Source organism: Myxine glutinosa, chromosome 8, assembly GCF_964187855.1.
Source record: "Myxine glutinosa chromosome 8, kmMyxGlut1.1, whole genome shotgun sequence".
NCBI classification, from domain to species: Eukaryota; Metazoa; Chordata; class Myxini; order Myxiniformes; family Myxinidae; genus Myxine; species Myxine glutinosa.
In genome coordinates this window covers 7,996,395-8,022,179 of record NC_136268.1, presented here as the reverse complement: position 1 = coordinate 8,022,179, position 25,785 = coordinate 7,996,395, and the positions used below count along the sequence as shown (strand labels likewise).

At 42.8% G+C, this 25,785-nt stretch overlaps 2 protein-coding genes across 4 annotated transcripts in view; one reads left to right on the top strand and one right to left on the bottom strand.

The window, feature by feature from the left end:
• The window catches only part of LOC137432237 (anoctamin-4), a 323,734-nt gene that overhangs the window by 57,343 nt on the left and 240,606 nt on the right, over nt 1-25,785 (bottom strand). For both annotated transcript variants that reach the window (XM_078782883.1, XM_068123986.2), the window contains exons 13-19: nt 20,057-20,139; nt 17,192-17,332; nt 12,217-12,381; nt 11,945-11,981; nt 10,960-11,071; nt 6,936-6,993; nt 6,610-6,707 (exon numbers count right to left, since the gene is read on the bottom strand). In XM_078782883.1, coding sequence (XP_078639009.1) covers nt 6,610-6,707; nt 6,936-6,993; nt 10,960-11,071; nt 11,945-11,981; nt 12,217-12,381; nt 17,192-17,332; nt 20,057-20,139 — 694 coding nt within the window. The remainder of the gene's footprint in view (nt 1-6,609; nt 6,708-6,935; nt 6,994-10,959; nt 11,072-11,944; nt 11,982-12,216; nt 12,382-17,191; nt 17,333-20,056; nt 20,140-25,785) is intronic.
• Nucleotides 24,143-25,785, top strand: part of LOC137432238 (uncharacterized) — a 53,700-nt gene continuing 52,057 nt past the window's right edge. For both annotated transcript variants that reach the window (XM_068123987.2, XM_068123988.2), the window contains exon 1: nt 24,143-25,118. In XM_068123987.2, the coding sequence (XP_067980088.2) occupies nt 24,167-25,118 (952 nt within the window). In that variant the 5' untranslated portion in view covers nt 24,143-24,166. The remainder of the gene's footprint in view (nt 25,119-25,785) is intronic.

The window sequence follows — 25,785 nt, the reverse complement described above, 5'->3', positions numbered from 1 at the left end:
TTTTGTGTCAATCGGACCAACGGTTGCTGAGAAAGTGTATTTTAACAAGCGTTACGCCTAGGTCCCCCGTCGGGGAAGTGATGTGAGTTGACAAAGTGGAAGACGCAGAAAACATGCTACAATATGATATTTCGCTCACAAGGTTCAGACATACATGGGGGCGGCCATCTTGGATTTTGACGTGGCGACCCAATTTTCAATAGCGTTCTTCCTTATGCGTAGATACACCCACACACCAGATTAGAAGTTGGTACTTCGCTTATTTTTCAAGATATTCCGCTCACAACGTTCAGACATACATGGGGGCGGCCATCTTGGATTTTGACGTGGCGAACCAATTTTCAATAGCCTTCTTCCTTATGCATAGATACACCCACACACCAGATTAGAAGTTAGTAGTTCGTTTATTTTTCAAGCTATTTCGCTCACAAGGTTCAGACATATATATGGTGGCGGCCATCTTGGATTTTGACGTGGCGACCCAATTTTCAATAGCGTTCTTCCTTATGCCGAAATACACCCACACACCAGATTAGAAGTTGGTACTTCGCTTATTTATGAAGATATTTCGCTCACAAGGTTCAGACATATATATGGTGGTGGCCATCTTGGATTTTGACGTGGCGACCCAATTTTCAATAGCGTTCTTCCTTATGCCTAGATACACCCACACACCAGATTAGAAAAGTTGGTACTTCGCTTATTTTTGAAGATATTTCGTTCACAAGGTTCAGACATATATATGGTGGTGGCCATCTTGGATTTTGACGTGGCGACGCAATTTTCAATAGCGTTCTTCCTTATGCCTAGATACACCCACACACCAGATTAGAAAAGTTGGTACTTCGCTTATTTTTCAAGATATTCCGCTCACAAGGTCGAGACATACATGGCGGCGGCCATCTTCGATTTTGCCGTGGCGACCCAATTTCCAATAGGGTTCTTCCGTATGCCTAGATACACCCACACACCAGATTAGAAGTTGGTACTTCGCTTATTTTTCAAGATATTTCGCTCACAAGGTTCAGACATATATATGGTGGTGGCCATCTTGGATTTTGACGTGGCGACCCAATTTTCAATAGGATTCTTCCTTATGCCTAGATACACTCACGCACCAGATTAGAAGTTGGTATGTCGCTTATTTTTCAAGATATTTCGCTCACAAGGTTCATACATATATATGGTGGTGGCCATCTTGGATTTTGACGTGGCGACGCAATTTTCAATAGCGTTCTTCCTTATGCCTAGATACACCCACACACCGGATTAGAAAAGTTGGTACTTCGCTTATTTTTCAAGATATTCCGCTCACAAGGTCCAGACATACATGGCGGCGGCCATCTTCGATTATGCCGTGGCGACCCAATTTCCAATAGGGTTCTTCCGTATGCCTAGATACACCCACACACCAGATTAGAAGTTGGTACGTCGCTTATTTTTCAAGATATTTCGCTCACAAGGTTCATACATATATATGGTGGTGGCCATCTTGGATTTTGACGTGGCGACCCAATTTTCAATAGCATTTTTCCTTGTGCCTAGATACACCCACACACCAGATTATAAGTTGGTACTTCAATTATTTTTGTCAACATATTCAGCTCACAAGGTTCAGACATACATGGCGGCGGCCATCTTGGATTTTGACGTGGCGACCCAATTTTCAAGAGGCTTCTTCCTTATGCCTAGATACACCCACACACCAGATTAGAAGTTAGTACTTCGCTTATTTTTCAAGATATTCCGCTCACAATTTTCAGACATACATGGCATCAGACATACATGGCGGCGGCCATCTTGGATTTTGACGTGGGTTGCACCCACACATCAAATTCGAATGTGGTCCGTCGCTTACGCATGCACGCACGCACGCACGGACACACGGACGGAGTGGAAAACCATAGTCCCCCTTTCGCTCCGCGATGCGACGGGGGACAAAAAAATGCACCAGCACGTACGTACGTACGTACGTATGCCATGCGTACGCAACCGATTGCCTAATTCTGCTTTTCACTTCGCTAGCACAGGGTAATCTATCTATAATTCCAGTAATCTCTGTGTGTATGTATGTGTGTGTGTATGTGTGTGTGTCTGTGTGTTTGTCTGTGACCGCTGTTTCTCGACAACCACGGGTCCGATATACTTGAAACTTGCCAGGTATATTGCTGGGGACCCGAGGATGTGCCTTTTCAAGGTTTCATATTAATCGGAGAAGTAGTTACCGAGCTATGGCGATTTCTTTACCAAACTCCGCAAGCCGTTCGCTTTGGACCAAACCATTTCATGTAAATAGAGGGGGGGGGGGGGGGGGGGGGGTTCTACCGTACTCGCAAGCCGTTCGCTTTGGCTTTGCGAATGGACCAAACCATTTCATGTAAATAGAGGGGGGGGATTGTCACCGTACTCGCAAGCCGTTCGCTTTGGCTTTGCGAATGGACCAAACCATTTCATGTAAATAGAGGGGGGGGGGGGGGGGATATAATTTTAGATATATATATAGTACGGGCATGCCCTAGTAAATAACAATATTAACAACAACTGTCCGTAATAAAAATAATAATGTGATACCCCCTGGCCGCTCCCGAAGATATATTTCAAAGTATTTTATGTGATAGGGGGACTGCTGGTCCATTGTACCAGGACATCAATTAATCGACGTATGTAATCAATACACAGAAACACACACCACACCACACACACACACCACACACACACACCACACACACACACCACACACACACACACACACACACACACTTTTATAATAACGTAACCCACTGAACTCACCTGCAAGCCACTTGGCGAGCTCTCTGCAAGCTGATTGGTAATGGAAGACATTCCCAGGACTTGTGCTAGACCTGGGAATGTCTTAGACCTGTTTTTGATTTGCCGCTTGTGTAACGAACAAAGTTAATTTCGGTAATACTGTCGAGCTCCTGTCGAGTTAAACATCAGGTAAAACGTGTTTTTAATTGATTAATCATGCGACAATACTTTATTTTTAGATGGAGCATTCACTTTGCGCTGTTTATCAGATTGTGGAACACGATCGGTGCGGTGGGAACACGACCACCCCCCCCCCCCGATATAATGGGGCGGGGGAGGGGGGGGAGAGGGGGTGGGGTGGGAGGAAGGGGGCCATCTTATCTGGGGGCCACGTATAATTGCACGGGATGCACACCCCTAACGCCGCCACTGCCTCTATCACTCCAAAATATTAACCTGCGGAGCGTTTGAAACTAAAACATGTTCGCTGCTTATAATAATTATTCCATACAATATAGTCGGACCACACTATTCGCGGTTTTCGTGTATTCACGGTTCATAAAATGCGACCTGTTTATCTACTGGCGGAAACGTGTCCCGCGAATTTGCAGTTATTTTTCTATTCACGGCCATGTTCCACGAAATCGCGGTATTTTTTTCCTATTCGCGGCTTTATTCTGCGAATTTGCGGTTTTTCAGGGGCGCAAAAAAACATTTCACGAGCAGCTAGCTTGACACATTTATAAAACCCATCTTTCACTAGCCATGCATAAAGCAGCTGGACATACGCAAAAAAAAACATCTTCTACGAGCCACGAACATGATGGTGTTGTGGCTTTTTTAGTTTCAAGGTGCGGTATGGTTGAGCTGGTTAAGCACTTTTAATAAACTGTAAGCGCATTCCTTTAATAAATCGGAAATGGTACCTGGTGTTGTCGTTTTGAAAAATTTGTAAGCATTTTTAATGAAACTGTAATCATGTGCATTTGCGGTCATAAACATTTTAAACTTTTAAAATGTTCCTCTATGAATCAGGAACCACCGGGAACCTGAACCTATAACGTATCCCCCTTTTCCCCCATTGAAAACAATACCATGGCATACATTCATGGGACTTTAATCGACCTTCGCAGATTTTCGTCGACATTTGCGGGATTTGACTCGCCATTCGTGGATTTTGCCTTGCCATCCGCGGTTTGTTCCTCTCTATTCACGGATTTTCGCGACCTGGGAACCTATCTCCCCTTTTTCCATTGAAACGATGCCTCACAATTCACGGCATTTTCCAGGGAACATATCCCCCGTGAATAGTGGGGTCCGACGGTACACAATTTGATATGGAACCAGACTCATTGAAGAATACTCCTCATGACGCCAAAAATCAGGTTTAAGAATAATTACGTTTTAAATACAAAAAAATGCATTTGCTCAACATACAAGACGAGCGCCTCACCATACGTCGTTTCAGAGGGATAGGCATCTTTGACCATTCCAGGGTCTTTTTGGTCTTCGGGGTCTTTTGGGTCTTCAGGATATTTTGGATCCTCTGGGCCTTTAAGGGTATTTTGGGTCTTTGGGGTGTTTTGGGGTCTTCAGGGGCTTTTGGGTCTTTTGGTTCCTCTGGGTCTTTAAGTGTCGTTGGGGTATTTTGGTTCTTCAGGGTATTAAAGAGTATTTTGGGTTTAAAGGGTCTTTCGGATCTTTTGGGTCTTTCGGGTGTTTTGGGTCTTCAGGGTCTTTTGGGTTTTCAGGGTCTTTTGGGTCTTCATGGCCATTTGGGTCTTTTGGATCCTCTGGGCCTTTAAGGGTATTTGGGGTCTTTGGGGTGTTTTGAGTCTTCAGGCTCTTTGGGGTCTTCGGTGTCTTTAGGGGCTTTTGGGTCTTAAGGGTCTTTAAGGGTCTGTGGGGGTATTTTGGTTCTTCGGGGTATTTTAAAGGGTCTTTGGGGTTTAAAGGGTCTTTCGGATATTTCGGGTCTTCAGGGTCTTTGAGGTGTTTTGGGTTTAGGGGTCTTTTGGGACATATGGGTCTTCAGGGTCCTCAGGGGCTTTAGGGGTATTTTGGGTCTTTGGGGTGTTTTGGGTCTTCAGGGTATTTTGGGTCTTGAAGGGTATATTGGGTCATCAGGGGTCTTAAGGGTCTTGAGGGACTTAAAGGGTCGTCAAAGGTCTGAGGGGTCTCAGCAGTATAAACGTAATTAAGAGTTCACGGACTGTGTTTTGGGTGTAAATTTTATTTAAAAACTAAGAAGCCGTTTTGGTCACATATAAACATACATAACCATATACGTTTGCTCTATTATAATAAGATGTTCATTTGTTCATTATTCAAGACGATATAAAAGACTTGAAAATGTAAGGGGAAAAATTATTCAACCCAGATGGGACTTGAACCCACAATCCCCAGCTTGGGAGTCTGATGCCTTATCCATAGACAAATATTTTTTTTACCTCCGCCACCAAAGGTGGATGGAGGTTATATTTTCACCCCTGTCTGTCTGTTTGTCCGTTTGTCTGTGAACAAAATATCACAAAAAGTTGTGGAGGGATTCGGAATAAATTTGGCAGAGATGTAGCGGAGGTGACAAGGACTAAATTATTAGATTTTGGTGAAGACCCGGATTCGGATCCGGCTAGTAGAATTTTTAAAGTGATTCTTCACCACTGGGAGAGAGGGCCAAAACGATACATAGCAGGATATCTCAAAAAGTTATGGATGGATTTGGACGAAACTTGGTGGACAGGTTGTGTGTGTGACAAGGAAGAATCGATTCAATTTTGGTGAAGATCTGGATCCGGATCCAACGAGTATAATTTTTTTAAGTTATTCTTCACCATTGAGTGATATGGCCAACCAGGTGGAGGTGTGCTCTCTATTGAGTGCCGTTCTAGTTTATATATATATATATATAAATATATATATATATATAAATATATATATATATATAAATATATATATATATAAATATATATATATATATAAATATATATATATATATAAATATATATATATATATAAATATATATATAAATATAAATATAAATATATATATATATATATATATATATATATATAATTTTAAAGCAAAAACTATAGCACTTAGGTGGAATCTGTTTCAAAAGCCATTAACTAGAGTACTAGACCTATTGGCCGATGTATATTCCAAGTTTCAGCTAGTTTCAATGTATAGCCCTGGAGAAAGGAGCGGCAACACATTTCGGGTGGACAGACGAACGGACGGACAGACACCAACGTGAATTTTCTTAATAAAACTCAAGAATGCGGAATCAGATGTTGCTGAAATTTGGAACATATTACCTCGATGTGCAAAGCATTTACTTCTGAAATTTGCAGTCGACTTCGTCCAATAGAAGCCGAGAAACGTATTTTCAGTCTCCATGTTAAAGTTGCATACAAAGAAACGATCCCATAAACCGCCAACCTTGATACACAAGTTCTACATTTTACCGGATCCAGTTTGACCTGTCTTTCACGTTTGGTCAAAAAGGGGTTCAACAAACCGAGCATAAGAGAGATTTAATGACTTTCTCATCAGCGGCTCAATGGACTGTGCTCGCTGATTTGAGATTAATAATTCCAAATCTCACTGTTCATTATATCGAGTTAAAATTCGTTTGTATAAACGGTATTACCCACCAAAAGTGTCCATTTTAAATTGAATTTGTCATCATGAAAATTTCTTACAATGATCTATCCATCAACGTTTCACTTTCAAGTTAGGACACATTGCATTTCAAAAGTACTCCGGCAGTGAGACACGGTGAAGGTGAAGAAACGGTGAAGTGAAGGTGAAGAAAGCACGGTGAAGAAAGTCCTTACGGAAAACCAAGTTCCATGAAGTTATTCCAAATCTGCTTGAGGACCATGATGATCCCCATCTGCATGCAGAGGTCAAAGAGGCAACCGCTGGCATGGCACTGCGGGGTAGCAAATGGAAGAGGAGAATGAAGACGGCGTGTGCATATGGTAATACCATGGCACAATACACTGTATCGCTAAAAAAAATCAAAAAAATCGCTGAGAGCAAAATGGCCGACAGTTAGAGAAGCGTCCTCGTGTTTATCCAAAGCACTACAAACATGCTCCGCCGCATCATAAACATCTCCAAATAAATCAACGAAATGAGTGTTCTGTTCGTTTTGTACCTCTTCTAGTCTCCACTGGTTGAACAGTTTTTCATATTTTCCAGGTCGACCAGTGAACCTGTGTGGAATAAAAACAAACATTTTCAGAATGCCATGTTTGCTAAAAAAAACAACCAAAAACATTTCTATAAATTGTTGGCAAGAATAAACGAGTTAATTTCAGTTTGTTTACTCATTTCATGACGAGCTGATGATCATACAGAGTTGTACTTAAACGTTTCCATTTTATTTGTGTTTACTAGTTGAAACGCCTGTTCAAAATGATGGGTTGGAATCATTTATTCGACAGTACAGCCTCGTGAGAGTGCCAAAGTCTGAAGCCTGAGCCTTACGAATTTTTGTGTCCTCTGGGTCATGTAGGTCAACAATACCCACAACCGCCCCACACCCCACTCCACCATCCCCTCACAAGCCCCCATCAACCATCACCCTAACTAAGAATACCCACAACCGCCCCACACCCCACTCCACCATCCCCTCACAATCCCCCATCAACCATCACCCTAACTAACAATACCCACGACCACCCCACACCCCACTCCACCATCCCCTCACAAGCCCCCATCAACCATCACCCTAACTAACAATACCCACAACCACCCCACACCCCACTCCACCATCCCCTCACAATCCCCCATCAACCAGCACCCTAACTAACAATACCCACGACCACCCCACACCCCACTCCACCATCCCCTCACAAGCCCCCATCAACCATCACCTCATACCCCGTTCTCACTTGAACGATTTCCTATGCGTATGCTGTGCGACTACCAAATCACACAGGGCGTACGGGAGTCGCACGGCAGTCTGTTGATTATTCGCACAGCTTGTAGGGGTGTCGTGTGTAATCACTGGTAATTCGGACGGGTTGCATGCCCGTGCGAGTTTTTTCAACTGTTGAAAATTTCCATACGGCTGTCGCATGTTTCGCATAGTTCGCATTGGTCGCATCGATTTTATGCGATTCGCGCGGATCGAACGGCGCTTGTACGGCGGACGCACGGCGCTCTGATTGGTTGTACCGCATGCGCACAGGTCGCACGCGAGTTGAACAAAAATCGCACGGCGCTTGCGCGGGACTCGATGAGGTTGTACGGCAGTCGCACGGCAGTCGCACACAACTTGAACCAGAAAAGTCTCACGAGAGTTTAACGGCAGTCGCACGGCAGTCGCACGGCAGTTGTACAAGTGAGACTGCGCGGAAAAAAACAGGGAATTTCGTACGGAAATCGCACGGCTGTACGATTTTTTAGTCGCACCGCAGTTGTACAAAAAATCGTTCAAGTGAGAACGGGCCTTAACTAACAATACCCACGACTGCCCCACACCCCACTCCACCATCCCCTCACAATCCCCCATCAACCGTCACCCTAACTAACAATACCCACGACCACCGGACTCGGGGAGAAATATATGCTGGTGACTCGTAGTCCTGTATTTGTTCATCGTTTGAGTATCCGTGTATTTCTGCTGTAATTAAAGTCATACCATGCTTTCTCCCTCTTCTGAGAGTAATAAATGCTTATATTAAACTATGACAAATGGAGGACAATTAATGTACTCTTCCACAGAGTCTATAAGGGTCTTGGGGTATTTTGGGTCTTCAGGATATTTTGAGTCTTTGGGGTCAATTGGGTCTTTTCGGCCTTTTGGGTCTTTAAGAGTCTTCGGGGTCATTTTGTCTTTTCGGTCTTCAAGGATTTTTGAGGGTATTTAGGGTGTTTGGGGTCTTTTGGGGTATTTAGGATCCTTGGGGTCTTTTGGGTCCTTGGGAGGTGGGGAGTGGTGGTTGGGGGGTCTTCTTTTGGGTCCTCCGGGTACTTTAGGTTAAGTATTTAAGGTAACAATTGTGGGTGGCGTCAGAACAGCTGACCAATGGGTGAAGAGTGGACATACATACATACATACATATATACATACATATATAATCACAAACACTTGCTCCGTCATTTTCAGTTTAGATAACAAGAATAAAAAGACATAAAATGTCAGAGCCCCCGTGGTTTTAGTAATTTTGCTGTACGAAGTTAAAGGTGGTCAGGCGGCCATCTTTGTTCGGATTACAAACCAAAATCTTTTGCATATGTATACTCATATATTGTTTGTGCCAAGTTTGAACAAAATCGGTCCATGCATGTTCAAGAAATGGTTGGTGACATGTTTAAGTAACAAAATGGCCGTCAGTCGGCCATATTGGATCTGATCTCGAAAATAAATGACGTGCATATGTTAGCCATCATTCCTTATCTGTGTGCACAGTTTGCATAATATCAGTAAATGCATGTCTGATAAATGGTTGAGGTTTAATAGTGTTTCTGCTTACCTAGCGATAAAACGGATTGTCAGTCAGAGACGTCTGGGAACGAGTCGGAACAAACTGTACTTCCTCAAAGAAGACTCATTGAAGAATAAAACAGAGATTTTGAGCTCCAGAGTCTGATTGGTAAAGTCATCACGGATGGGTGGGAATAGGAAGAGGAGGAAGAGGCGACTAAGGTACTTAGCTGTTGGTCACTTCATTAAAGGTGAAGTACTTATGAGAAAGTGGAGACCACCAGAGGTACCAGCGGATGACAAATGGAAGGTCCATTACCAAATTGTGGTGCCACAACCACACCATAAAGAGATATTGAGTTGGGCACATGAAATATCTTTGGCAGGTCACCTAAAAGTGAAAAAGACAAGATGTGAGGCACACTTTTTCTGGCCGGGATTGCAATGCGATGTTGCGGAATTCTGTAAATCTGGGCACTCATTCCAAATGGTGGGGAAGCCAAATTAGAAGATTCCTTCAGCACCATTAGAACCCATTCTGATTTTTGAAGAACCCTTCAGTTGGGTCATTATTGACTGTGTAGGTCCTTTACCTAAAACAAAGACTGGACACCAATACATGCTGACCATCATGTGTGTTTCAACTAGGTTCCCAGAAGCGGTACCTCTTAGGAAAATTACTGTGACAGTTATTGCGAATGTCTTAATTAAACTTTTCGTTATGTTTGGCCTACCTAAGATCATTCAGTCTAATCATAGTTCCAACTTCATGTCGAAACCTTTTCAGCAAGTTGTACACCAGTTGGGAGTGAAGCAAGTGAGGTCCAGTACTTGGTATCTCGAGAGACAAGGTGCCTTTGAAAAGTTTCACCAGACAGTGAAGAATATGATCAAACCTTACTGCTTTGAATGTGAAAACTTTCAAACTGGGATGAGGGAATCTGGGATGGTAAAGACCGGGATGAGGGAATCCATTTATTGTTGTTTGTGTCAAGGGAGTCAGTTCAGGAGTCATTGGGATTCAGTCTTTTTTTGAATTGTCATTGTTGTATGTGAATTGTATGTGAATTTTTCAATACATTCATTTACTTTATTCCTCACTGATGGATTAGTTTAGTTTCACTATTATTTAAACTGATCAAAGGGACACATCTCTCTGCCGCGTTCCTTCTTGGGATTCTGAGACGCACGGTCATCAGAGCTTGGGAGGTAACATGTAACACAATCCTTATCTCGCAGACACTATATACATTCGGCTGCGCCGATGGACTTCGTTGCTAGGGACTTCTGCGCATGCGTGCCGAGCATTCTGGGGCAAATCATGTAAGTTCAAAAGTCGCGTATCGTCTCCGACACCCTGGCAGAGTTTCAAATTCCTGCCCTGACTACCACTGGAAGGACGTGGCTTTCCCCATTGTAATCCTCACCGTGCATGATGCTGCTTCGACAGAATGAATTGTTTTTATCCTTCGGGCAGACCGCTGAAGAGGAAGCTATTGCATAATATTAAAAAGCAAAAAGAGAAGGGCGTTGATGTAAATAAAATTATTTAGCCAGAACAATATTATAGCTAATTTGAAAAACTTCAATAAGGATATGTGGCAGGTTGGGAGTGTGAGCGGAGGGACGGTGGTGTGGGGGCATGGGGGTGTGGGGAGAAGGGACCTGGACAAAGAAACAAATGTGCTATTACATAGATATCCTTGCACTCTTATACTTTGGCATCCTTGCCAAGAGCAAACGGTACCTTCCCAGGAAAAAGGCCACGTAGAATGTAGAGCTGTTCAGGTTAACAAACTGGAAGAGGAACATCTTGAGTGTGAAACTGTTCTCCCACTCGGACTCTGTGCGTGGTTGTTCTATTGAAGACACAATTTAAAAGTGTTTGTCATTCATTCGCATGTCTGTATTTGGACCCCTTTAATTTGTATGCATTTGCTTTAAGCATAAGTCACATTTGCTCTACGGCTAGGATACGGCGGCCGTACCCCCCCTAAATTGACAGAAACGTGCGGCGGCCGCAGAGTTTCTGAGGTGGCCTCAGGGTGGCCCTAGGGCGTATGGCTATCTTTTACAGGCCGTAGGGGTCGCCGTGGAATTATAGCGCGGAGTTATAACTTTTTTCATTTCTAGGTTGGCCGTAGCAATTCGACAAGCCGTAGCCATGACGACTGGTATATATACCCACTCGTTACCGTCCGTCTGGCCGCACGTTCGCCTTAGGGCCCCCCTGCGGTCGCCTTGCGGGCACCTTGAGGCTACCTTGCGTCTGCCTTGAAAATTCTATGGCCGCCGCAGGGACGCCCTAAGGTCACCGTGCGACATCAAATCAAAGACCGTACGGCACCCCTACGTTTTCGGTCTCCACAATTTCTAAATACCCCGTGCGGCTACCCGAAAAATAAAAACATGTGACTGCTACATTGTGTGACCGTGGAAATACTGCGGCCGCCCTATAATTGCTAGTGGCCGTAGAATTTTTAGACCCTACGGCCGCTGAGCCAAATGTGACTGAAGCATTACTCTCCTGATCTTTGTTTGGCCAAATGTAACACCTCTTCATCTAATACCAAAAGCACCCCTCAACCTCTTTAGGTTGCCCTCTTCTTGTATACTCAAACCCCGCCCCTTTTACGTTCATTTCCAAAATCCCACACCTTCTAGCATCCCTCCTCTATATTTGGAGGGCAAGTACTTTATTGAACGCTTTTCGTGCACGCTGCAGTGCTTACCGAGATTGGTCAGATAAAGAGCGATCTTTTCATACACCTGCAAAAGAAAACAAAAAATAAACAAACAAGCACACAGCTCTAATTTAGCATGTGTGGTGTTTTTATGGTGAGGCAAGCTGGTGTAGTATGCATAGGTAGCACGCTAGGTGTGGCCTGGCATGGCATCGTTTAGCTGGTGGCGATGTGCTGTAAAAGTAGAGTGATGCAGTGTAAAAGGGTACAATGTGGTGATGTGGTACAGTACGGAGCTGCCAAAAGGTGCCGAGACGAACCACATTGAGCAACATGATGACGACGAAGATGAGGCACGCTCCTGTTCCGGCCTGCCCAACAGGATAATGGGAATCCATGAACTGCCGCTCAAACGTGATGAAAACACTGAGCATGATGACACGGTACGCCACCACACCAAACACCGCCACGATCACCACACCGATCTGCACAGCGTGGATATGAGGCACACATGAAGCGCACATTAACATGTATGGTAAAATTGCTCGTTTCAGGAATTCCACAAACATTTCTCTTTTGGACGTCAAAAGAACACCACGATTCCCACAATCTGGTGTTTATGTGTCATTAGGACATTTGTGAGTCGGATCATGCTTACATCAATTACCCTGCTCGCGCACACGAAGCAAAAAGTGGTGTTAAGCAATTGGTTCACTTTGCATGTCTGTTTGTCTGTCTGTCTGTCTACAAATGTTAGTTTATGATCGAGGGACAATTTGATTTCAATATCATGTTATATTTTAAAATAATAATAGGAACATGAATCTGAAGTTTGATGTACTTTGGCTCTGAATTTATCCCGATCGTGCATGCCCAAAGAAGAGTGAGATACTCTTTTTACTCATCTGTCTGTCTGGCAGTCAAAGTTGAAAATCATTCCAAAGAGGAAACTTACTGTTTTAAAGGATGTCATAAGGGACACAAACAACAAGCACAAATGACTAATGTAAAGTGTTAAAGTAGGTGATGTAAAAGACGCTTCATCAACGGCGGTAAATTTCCGATTTTTTTTTTTCTTCAACCGTTACAAACTCCATTTTATTTAAATTGAATTATACACTTGAACACTGTAGAACACAAATCGCCTTTTTGACACTTTCACAACCCTTATGTTTAGCAGTACTTGGACAAAATATTGTCTTGCCGACCCTGTAGTGAAGACCTCAGGGCGACGGATGACCAAAACGAGCTTCAACTCCGAGGCGTATACCCAAAAATATGGCGGTGTTATCTCTTTGGCATGCTCGGGGGAGGGATAACGAGGTCTTTACCTGAACGGACGGACGCGACGGGGGTTATTCGATCCCCACAGAACAAAGAAACGAAACAAGACAAGAAATTGAAAGTCAACAAATAATGATTTAATGAAAATAATGCAAGCAATTAAAATGAATGTGAGGTAAAACGAAAATTCCTAAATGAGGGACCTTCCATTCAGACTCATATACAGACACAGGGAAAATAAAAAATTAAAACTTTTTTTCTCAGTGTTATATTATTGTGTTGACACATACATGGGCAGAATACTCCCCATGTCTGCTTACTGACCATGGCATTCTACTCAAGGCCTACTTGCTGTTATTTGTGACTTAAATGGAAGGATGTACTATATGGATGTGGAACTTTCCCCATTTTACCCTGACACTGCAACTGCTCGTTTATTTTTGTTTCTGGGGTGTCACCATCGCATCTGACGGCACAGTCGTAAAGCTGTGTATGCATGTTGTGAGTGAATAAACGGATCGTAATCTGTCGAGTTGCCCAGATTCATTACAATCATCCACTGGAAGAGGTTCAGTCTCCTGAACCTCTTAGCATCACCATCAGCCATGACCTTTCCTGGCCGACATTATAGCAAAGCTGGCCTCCAAAGCCAGCTGCAGACTGTACATCGTCCATCAATCCAAGTCTTTCCTTGGGAAATCAGAGCTACTTACAGTCTACAAAGCCTTTGTCCATAGCTCAATGGAGTACTGCTCTGTGTTATGGGCTGGCACTGCAGCATGACATATGTCTCTCCTGGATTCTGCGACATCTAAAGATCTGAAAATTATTGGAATCACCTGTGATGATGCCAAAGCACAAGGACTGTTGCTTTCACATCACAGGCTGGTTGGTGGTTTCTCTGTTTTTCCCGTCTCTTTTACAATATTGCTCCCTATGTTCTCTCTGTCCTCTAACCCTCACTATCTACTCCAGGATGCACATCTTCTTCCAGTAACCCCTCTTGGGTAAAAAAAAAAATCCAGGCTGACTGCACACTTCAACTCTTTTATTCATTGCTTCTCTCGTCTATGGAAACTCTTTCCAGAGGCTGTTCTGCCGGTCTCACCTTTCCCTCCAGGGCTTCAATCAAGCAAGCAGTGTACTGCCATCTCTTGTCATCCCCAATTCTAAACCTTAATGTATTTATTATCCCCATTAAACTTCCTAAGAGAACCATCTTTTTGCTAGTTCCAGTGTTTCCTCCCCACCTCCCTTTCATCTTCTCTTGTTTGTTCATTCCCTTAATGTTTCTACCACTGTCAGATGTATCATGCTTTTCCATGAGCCTCACGACTGCAAAGAGAAAAATAAATAAATACAAAAAAGGACCCTTAGATCAAAGTATCCATTGATCTCTTACTTCTCAAGCAGCCAATCGAAAGTACAGTACAGCATATACAGGGTGAGTCAAAAGTAGCGCCCAATTTCTGTTTATATATACATATATATATATATATATATATATATATATATATATATATATATATATATATATATATACAGACTTGGCATTTAATATGGAATTTTTTTTTTGTGGGGGTGAACTTACTTTTCAAGATGTCTTAGAACCAAAAGTTCATTGGAATTATGTTGAAATTATTCTAGATTTTGTTAATGTGACCTTTAAAAGAAACAAAAACCACATTTGACATTTTGAAACAAATAAATTGATCCTTGAAAGTGATGTAAACTGATATCGAACTCAATTCATGGACAGTACTGTGTTAAACTTCTGTACGTTTTCCAGAAGTATCTCTTTATTTTGCACATTAGCCCAAATTTTTTTTAAACAAAAACAACAGTTAAATTACGACTGGGATTACGGACAGTAAAATTACAGTTCAGTACTTCGTGTAACCCCCACGAGCATTCAGGAGAGCATGTACACATTGAGGCATGCTGTTCACGAGATTTGCCAAGGTTTGGACAGGAATCGCTTGCCATGCAGTGACAATAGCCTGCTGCAATTCACGCACAGAGGTCGGCTGCTGGTCCAAGTGGTCGATTTGACGCGTTAATTCTGCCCACAAGTTCTCTATCGGATTCATATCCGGGGAAATGGCAGGCCACTCCATATGCACGACACCACGGTCAGCAAGAAAGTGTTGGATCATGCGAGCACGATGAGGCCTTGCATTGTCATCTTGGAAGACAAAGTTTCCTCGAAAGGCTGCACGAGCAAATGGAAGCAATGTTTCTTCCAGAATGGCCCTGTACTTGAACTGGTTCAGGTTTCCATTCAGAACAACCAGGTCAGTTTTGCCCCCTGCATGAAAAGCAGCCCAAATGGTCACCCCACCACCTCCAGCTTGGACTCTTGGCACTATACAATCTTTGTTGTAGGCTTCATGCACTTGTCTGCACACTCGGATGCGGCCATCTTGACGATAGACCAGAAATCTAGACTCGTCGCTGAAGATCACGTGATTCCAGTGTCCTGGCTGCCATTGACAGTGCTCTCTGGCCCACTGCAATCGGTGCTGGCGGTGTTGTCTGGTCAGGCGTGGCTTTCTCAGGGGACGCCTGGCACGATAGCCTGCTTGAACCAGTCGTTGGTTGAATAGCCTTCTGGATACAGGCACATTTGTCAGTTGCTGCCACTCAGCCCGAAGCCGATTAGCTGACTTGGTACGGGCATTGCGGACTAACCGGTGCAGCTGGCGATCATCCCTCCTTGTGGTTCTGCGGGGATGTCCTGGCCTCGGTATTGGAGTAGGGACGCCCCTCTGAGCATTTCGTTTCAGGATCTTTGACACCTGACCTTGAGTGATGCCATACTGCCGAGCGATAGCACGCTGTTTCATGCCTTAATTTCGTAAAGCCACCACTCCATGACAAACAGCATCGTCGAGTTGACGGACCATCTCCAGAGGAAGCGGCAATAACTTTTGGAGATGTGCATCAGTTGTTTTCCACTAATACAGAACGCAACAACCCTTGTATAACCGACTGTGAAGCCAATCATCAAATGCACCTGTCCGTACATTTTGCCACGCCACCTGTGATATAATCCTGTTGTTGACTTCTTGCTGCGACAGACAATCAGTGACATGGTTCTTTTAACAAATAAATCACCAAAGTGTAAAAGAAACTCACCAGATTGATATACTGCGTTAAGAAAGTAAACCCAAGTCAAGAAAAAAAAAATATTCCATATTAAATGCCAAGTCTGTGTGTATATATATATATATATATATATATATATATATATATATATATATATATATATATATATATTTCTGTCAGTTGATTGTTTGTTTGCCATTTGTATTACAGTGTAAAGGAAGGTAGAGATAAATGAATGACATGTTTATCTAACCATTTATTTGGGGGAAAATTATTACGGAAAATTATTACGGGGGAAACCCTTAGCTACATTCGTTGCCGTTTTCGAAAGACTGGACTTCTTTCCAGTGGCTACCGACCCTGTTGCTTCAAATTTCTCGACAATGAATCGTATCTTTCTTCCCTGGGGTGGGTTAATATCGAATTCCTGTGCCAAACGGCATGCCGCCATCGTTGGTTGTTCATTACATTTGTAGTAATGTTTCACGGCCGCAATGCGCTGATTCATTGAAAGGTAATTCATGGTTCAATTTTGTGCAACTTCAGTAACTTTCCAAACTCTCAGCAATAACCTGCAAAAAGAAAAAAGAAATTAAGAAAATTAATAATCCACAAGACAATTATTAACAACATGACATCCCAGAAAGAATCTGACAGCCGAAAAAACATAAAATCGGGCGCTACTTTTGACTCACCCTGTAGTACACATCTCCATATGCACCATGACACAGTTATTTGTAACAATGGAAACAAATCATTGGCAAAGACAACACGGTTATTAAAAGTAAAGATTTTCCATAACAGTTGTTAAGATCTTTTCCCACAACTGTCATTCTTTATTATATTCATCCAACTTTTGAAGCACTCAACGTTCAATGTTCAACGTGGACCACAACAGCTTACCATTAAGAAGATACCAGATGCAGATGCCAGGAGGCGGCTGCATTTGTCGCTGAAGGACTGGTGCGGTTCTGGTTTGCCGGTTATGGGATTAATCCTCTCCGACTTGGAATACTTAGCCTCAAATTCAGGCCGGATGATCTCCTGTGAAGGGACACACCTGCTGCATTACAACCCTCCCGTAAGCATATGGCGAGTGATTGATCATGAGATGATGGCTTAAGATTGATCACGTGTGCCTGCCAATACTTGTTTATTCTCCTTCTCCATGTCGCACTCTCGTGCTTTCTCATGCTGACTTGGTTCTGGGAGACATATGGGAGGAGTGGCCAGTGTTATGACCGACGGCATTTGCCAGCGAGCATCAGGGAACAATTGAGATTCCCACTGCAAGGGAACAAGGGATTGAAATCATGTCAGTATTGAAATATCGATGGAGTTAGACTGAGGATCACCTGTTAGTTACCACGAATTTACATAGCAACTCGATCGCAGCAGAAAATTTTTCGACAAAATTTGCAGGTACGGCCAATAATCCCCGTTTGTGTGTATAGATCACAACCTGCGTGCTCCAAGACATGCTTACATACGTGTGTTTGATGCTTTGTCGTTTGACGGAGAGCCTGCACCATGCAAGATGCAGAGGGAATAAAGAGTGAAACCCATGGGGAATATTTCCTTCTCTAAATAAATGTAAATCACACGAGTGTCTGTGCTTTACTGCTGAAGTGAAGTGCTGCTGGAGGATATTTGTTCTATTTTAGCTGAAAGGAGTGCTGGTTCATCATGTGCTGGCTCACTGGCCATCTTTTATTCAACCTGCTCTAATATATCGGGCGTTACCTCAGTTGCCCAGCCATGTCTCATGGATGATGCAACAAGCAGAACAAATTTGTAGCAGCGGCATTAGCCACTGTGCAATTTGGTATTTCACAGACTGCAACTAGGCCAGAAGATTGCATTTTAACTTTAATATCTTCTTTCCTAGCTACAATTGAAAAGAAGCTGAAGCAGTGTAACAAATACCTAAACAGGGTGGATTCGTGACGAGCACCAACCTTTGGTGAGGAACCTTGCAGCAAGTGCTGGTATAGCACAGGGGTGCACGGTCACCATTCCAGTTGAGGTACAATTGCATATAATCCCTCGCAGGATGGTTTTTTGCCAGTTCTTATAGGGGAATCCCAAAGAGTAAACATTAATGGCATGACGATGCATTCTGGCCCTTTGGGTAAGAGTTGCTAGAGTGTGTGCTTTTGGTTGTCCATGTGCTTTGGCCTTCGGGTTGTAGTGCATGTGTATGCTCATCGGACAAGCCTGTTGGACTGTGTACTTTGGCCATGGGGTCAAGGTGTGTGTCCCAAGCTCTGTTTAAATGTTTGGATTATTAATCTTTTTTTCTATAAAAAAAGACTTAACCAAAAGGCCATGTGCATTGTGGCCCTGTGGGTTAGGATGTATGTATTTGTTTGACCATGAGCTTCGGGTTGAATTACTTGAATATACTAGTTTGACGAGCTTTTTTGGAATGTGTACTTTGGCCTTAGGGCTGGTGTGAATGTCCCAAGCTTTGTTTGATTGTGTACTTCGGTCTTAGAGCCGAAGTACATGTCCTCAACTTTGTTGAAATTGTTGATTAAAAAAAAAAATTTTTTTCGATTAAAAATCTTTCAACAAAGAGGGACAGCATGTCAGAAACACGCCTGTGGATCGATTTCCTTGCCATGATGGGGTTGTGTTTGCAAAAAGGAGTTCTAAAACATGTTAAAGCTGCTGATCTTGACATTGCGTTTAGCAGTCATCGGTTCTGTGCCTCTTGTGTTTGAGTCGGCACAGATGGAATTTGACGCAAAGGTGCTCTCAAACATCATCTATGGAGGGATGTTTTCAGGATTCTGCAGGGGTCAAAGTTCAAAATTGGTGACAAGAGGTTGTTGGCTTGACACACCTATGTATTTCAGCCAGTACTCCAGAGAGGAAGTGGAAAATGTTGCCTTACCACATCCCCTACAAACTAAAGCAGGTAACACTTGGTCTGGTTGGTGTATTCTCTACCATTTTACAGGGACCAAAGGTCAAATTTGGTCACAGAATTAGGTGTGTTGACCTGTTGATTTAATCAAATCCAGACAAGATTGCACAAAAATTACTTTCCGTCCGGAGCCTTCCTTTTGATTTTGCAAAGGTCAAAGTGGACGGACATATTGCATTCGTTTGCGAATGCCCATGAATGTAATTCACATCGCTTTGGTATAACAGAAGAAAAGGCAGGTACGCTCCCTCAGGTTTAAATTCATGGTGAATAATTGTACACATTATAATTACATTTTATTGTACACTGACGATGAAATTGAAAATTACGGTAAATCTTCTTCCCACGGTAAAGTGAATAGACCAGCCATGTGTAACAGAAACTACCTGCGTGCTTTAGTATTGCCTGCTATCTAGCAACGGCACGAGGTGTGGATAAGTTGGATGAAAAATGAATATGGGGAAAGAAGACGAAATATTCCACTGCATCTGAATGGCTCATATTGTGCGTGTGTGAATGCCGTAAGTGTGTGTGTGTGTGTGTGTGTGTGTGTGTGTGTGTGTGTGATGCAAATGTGTGGTGAATTAAAATATTGCAATTACCACACTTGAAGACAGCCAAAGAATGCATGCAGCATGCAAAAGTGTATGGCATCCCAAAGGCGATGTCCCCATCCATTCAAAATGCCTTTTTATGCTCAAGAAAGCAGAGGTTAGTGGGTCAGTTTCGCCACAATTAAAGCAAAAAGCAACAGCGTGCATCTTTACCTCATTATTAGTATGATTTGATTAGCATGAACATGACCGCATGCAGGGCGATATCGATTTGTGCCTCACCTCCTCTTCCTCTAGATCCAAAAGATCCCACTCGTAAACCAGCTCTGCTCTGCGACGCTTCCAGAACTCCAGGAATACAGTGGCTGCAGGAAGGAACATTATTAAATAACTTCCAGGGACCCGTGGAAATTCCTCAGAATATCAAATGTGACTTAAAGCTCTCAAATCCACCTGCTCCTTCTCCCCCGCCCCCACCCTCACAAAGCCCAAGTCCTCACCTTCCCCTCTCAACCCCAAGGTGTCAATCCTCTCCCCACTCCAAGCCTTCAAACCCCCTCCCAAACCATCATGATTGCTTGTCCAACTCACAATCCCACGAGATATGCGGAAAAGATATGTGACCATGAGCAGCTCATGGCCCATCAGGGTCACCTGTCCAACTCACAATCCTATGAGACATGTGACCGCATGCAGAGAATCAATCTCAAACAAGAGATTATAGGACCATGACACTGGATGCATTTTGTGCAATCCACACAATGTGGCATTCTGCTTTGCTCACCAAGCACTTTTCCTGTAACACGGACGGGCGCCTACATTACTAGATTTCTAGAACTTCCTCCATTCACACGGTTAATGTGTTGCCATCATACACCCCTCTCCTCCCCTTATCATAGATTATTATTTTTTTGTATTAGTGACTGTCCCTATTCAACCGTAAAACGGGGTGAATAGGGACAGCCATAAAAATCCTATTTATTCCTATTTAACCCATATATGGGGTTCATAGGGACTATGTTGCTTTTTTAAAAAACAAGAGAACACTTTCAACCCAAATACCAACAAATCAGTAGGGTTATCAATTTTCAGCGAAAGAAGTTTCCGAACTTTTTTTCAGTTTGTGTCCCGATTCACCCCATTTCACGGGACACATTGGGCAACCGACACATCTCAAAGTATTCTATCACGTAGGCCACATTCCCCAAATATCCACAGTTACTTTCTTATCCCATACAAGAATCACTAATAAAATATCGAGAAAGTAAAAACTACGATGAGACTGCAAAGACAGAGCCAATCACTGTGTGGTCCCAGTCGAAGGAGACCTCGTGGTCTAAAATGTCATATCGCTGAGACAAGATTATTCGATTTGTTACGTCATCACATTCCCAGGATATACAGCTCCCAACTAGAGCCTATTTCTCTCGGAGTTAAACCCAACTCCCCATGCTTTTATCATGAGGCCATATTCTAAGTTAGCTGCAACTCGGAGAAACAGAAAACAAAAGATAAACCTGAAAAGCTTGTGCGAGGAAAAGTCCGAAACCTCATCCCTTCTTATGTCCATGAAGCTCACGATACATCGAGTCTGGCGAAATAAGTCACACTTGCATATCGACAGTGGATACAATAAGTGAAACCCAAGCATACTTTGTGGCTTCAAAACGGAATGAATTCGGCAGGTGCAACAGGTATTTACCGATATACGGTGTTTATTCAAGCACAAAACCGAGCCGACACGCTGACATGGAAAAACGATGAGCCGGTGACGTCGTAACCCGGCCCGGCCTTTGCAGGTGAAAGAAAGTTTGCGTGGCTACATAAGCGACCCTCATCAAGCCTCAGGTAAAGAGACAATCAGCTGGAAAGGTAAGGTTGCTCTTCATAATATTCAATTTGTCCTCAGTAATGCATCCTCGATTCATTTTGGTCATTATTTCCACCGATTAGTTAAGATATATAACTAGTAAACGTTCAACGTTGCAACTTATGTATATATATATATATATATTATTTATCCTTTCTTATACATTTCCAAATCGCTGTTTATTATTTATTTTTAACTATGTTTATTTTGTTTCAGACTTCGTAACCATTTACATTTCATTCCTCCTGCAGCACTTAGAAAATTTTAAACTTTTTGTTCTCTATTTTGTAACTGCAATTATAATGGCGAGAATATTTTTTTATTTCTTCTGTATCCAAATTACCTCAAAAGTTTCAGCAAACCGATTTTTTCACATACGCTGTCAGGAGCTTTGATCGCTACTTAAAAGTTGCGGGTTTGACGGGGGATTTTTTTTTTTAATACAGGATCGAGGCTCGTGAAAGAGGTAACATTTATCGCACAAAAAATCAAACAGACACACAAAACATATAATAAGGGTAGTGAGCACAAACAACATTTGAGAGCAGGGACATCGCGAGATCTGTGGGAGGGAGAGGGCATGGGGGGAGGAGGCGTGGGAAGGGGGGGGGGGAGTGGGGCAGAAGTATAAAACACAAGGACACCAAGGACTTCCAGGAAAAAAGTTGGTATTTTAAAGTGGATCTGCGGTGAAATTAGCGGGGGCAGAAAAGATCAAGGTTTTGGATGGGGGAGGATAAGAGATGGTGGTGAACAGCTGTTTTAAAGACCTGGAGGGAGGAGTGGGATTGAAGAGAGTGAGGGAGTTTGTTCCAGTGGCGGGAGAAAAGGGGAATGAAAGAGTGAAGGTGAGCAGAGAGTCTTGATTTTGGCAGTTTAACCATAAGAGGGTTGCAGGCAGATCTTGTGCGACCTGTAGGAATATTTGGGGAACAGAGCCCAGAGAGAGAGCTGGGGGAGCAAGGCCGGAGAGGAGTCGGTGGAAGACGGAAAGACCACCAACCTGCCTGTGGTGAGTAAGTGAAAGGCCCTCGGAGTTAGCTTCATCGCGGGAGATTCCAATGATTCTGAAAGCTTTGGTTTCAACAGCGTGAAGCCGAGCTAGGTGTGAGGCAGGAGCACCGGCCCAGGGGGGAGAGCAGTATTCCATTGAGCTGCGGATGAAAGCCTTGTATGTGGTGAGGAGCTCAGGTGTGCCAAGGAGTGCAAAGGATGATGTTGAAAGTGCAAATGGTGGGAACCAATGACTAGACAAGTCTACCCCCTGCAGATTGTTGATTCTACATGCTCTATAGACAGGTTCTAGACGATTCTGGACAAGTCTACCCCCTGCAGATTGTTGATTGTAGACACTCTAGACAAGTTATAGACGATTATAGACAAGTCTACCTTGTGCAGATTGTTGATGCTCTAGACAAGTTCTAGACAATTCTCGACAATTCTCGCCTCAGCAGATTGTTGATTCTAGATGTTCTCGACAAGTTCTAGATTATTCTATACCAGAGAGAGAGCAGCATATAGCCCCTGCAGATTGTTGATTGTAGACACTCTAGACAAGTTATAGATGATTATAGACAAGTCTAGCTTGTGCAGATTGCTGATTGTAGACGCTCTAGACAAGTTCTAGACGATTCTAGACAATTCTCGCCTCTGCAGATTGTTGATTGTAGACACTCTAGACAAGTTATAGACGATTATAGACAAGTCTAGTTTGTGCAGATTGTTGATTGTAGATGCTCTAGACAAGTTCTAGATGATTATAGACAAGTCTAGCCCATGCAGATTATTGATTCTGGGCTCTTTTGACGGTGATGCCTTCGGAGCATTTAATCCGACAGCCTCTGCCATGTTTCTTTGAAATAATTTAACTAAATAAAAAGGGGCACTTTTATTTTTGATCTTTTTCTTGGTGCCAACGCTTATTATTGCGCTCAATCACTAAATATAATAATTCAACATGCCAAATAAATCAAAAATAAAATAAAATCTTTGACTGCATTTTTTCTCATGACTGTTGAACTCATTCACAATGCAAAAAATAAATAAATAAATAGGGGCAATACCTCTGGTGCTCACCTGGTGGGATAAAGCAGTGTACTAAACTGACTAAAGGTATTTTAAACAGTATGATGGTATTTTAAACCAATTTCAATTGTTGCTAGAAGCATGTACAATCATACTAACATAATTATTAGATTTTAAACAAATAAAAAAACCTATTTTGGGGGGCAACCCCCCCCCCTTCCGGTAGACCGGTAGACCCCTTCCGGTAGACCCCTTCCGGTAGACCCCAATTTTGGATTCAGTGATTTTTTAACTTGCGGCACCAATCTGCTTACTTGGGATCGACAATTCGATCTTCCACTATCTCAAACTCACAATCGAATCTGTGGTTTGACCTTTTGGATAAAGTTATCCTTGCTGCGACTTTATACGATTTCGGGTTGGTGGATTAATTGCCTTTTGGCTAATAAATGCTTTGTGTTGTTTGCGACAGGAAAGGAACCTTGAAACAGGAAGCCATGGGTGCCATTGTGTTTCCTTATATACTTCTCTGTTCCATTTGTGTACAAATAGCCACAGCTAAAAATAATGCAGTTACAACGAGCACAGAATCGTTTTTATTTGATAATTCAACAACTCAGACATCGACAGCCAACTGGACAACTGATGACACAACCACGGGTCCACGGAACACTGGATCAGCGAGCAACGAAGGATCGTTGAGAACAAGTACAGTGCCAATCGACAAAAGTGAAATCACAATGCCCAAGAATATCTCAACAGCTACACCCCATTTTACAAATGCATCAACAACACCTGTTACTACAAATCCTAGAATTGCAACAGTCACATCAACAAGTAAAGCAAATATAGGACCCACAACTACAATAACATCGAAAACAGAGAATACAACGATCACAACACTAAAAACAGGACTCACAACAACCACTACAGCAAAAACAGGACTCACAACAACCACAACAGCAAAAACAGGACTCACAGCAACCACAACACTAAAAACAGGACTCACAGCAACCACAACAGCAAAAACAGGACTCACAACAACCACAACAGCAAAAACAGGACTCACAACAACCACAACAGCAAAAACAGGACTCACAGCAACCACCACAGCAAAAACAGGACTCACAACAACCACTACAGCAAAAACAGGACTCACAGCAACCACAACAGCAAAAACAGGACTCACAGCAACCACCACAGCAAAAACAGGACTCACAACAACCACAACAGCAAAAACAGGACTCACAGCAACCACCACAGCAAACACAGGACTCACAGTGAAAAGTACACAAGCTTCGTCTCAATCAGGCAACACCACAAGCAGCAGAAGTGTGATCACAGGCTCAAGTGCAAGTTCAAACAGCTCTACAAACCTCAACAACACGACCACAAGTGGAGCAGTCACCACTGTTGGGCTCACAGTTGCTCGTGTTGGTAAAACAGCAAGTAAGTTCGGGCATTTATCACCCCTACAACTGAAGGTGGACGGAGGTTATATTTTGACCCCAGTCTGTCTATTTGTTTGTCTGTGAGCAGCATATCAAAAAGTTATGGATGGATTCAAACAAAACTTGGCGGACAGGTTGGCTGTATGAGACAAGGAAGAATTGATTCGATTTTGGTGAAGATTCAAATACGGATATGGATCCGAGAATTTAAAAAAAGAAAAAGAAAAGAAAAGGTGATTTTTCACCTTCGAGTGAAATTCGCTAAAAACCGATATATAGCACAATAGCTCAACAAGTTGTGGATGGATTCAGATTAATGGATTCGATTCTGTTGAAGATCCGGGTCCGGATATGAGAATATCAGTGGGATACAAATCATAAACTGTTCAGCCTGGCGGAGGTACATGCTCTATTCTACCGAGTGCCGTTCTAGTTTTCTGAAGCATTTATCTAATTTCCAAGAACTTGATGCATAAATGAGAACAATACAGTGATAAATATAGCAATAAAAAAATACAGTCACGTGAAAAAGTAAGTACACCCCATGTGAAGTTTTGACTTTTTCAACATATTTCAACATACAGCTATTTGATCTTCATTTCAACAATATTGAAAGATAAAGGTGATATAACATAACAAATATCATGAAACATTTACATTTTGTA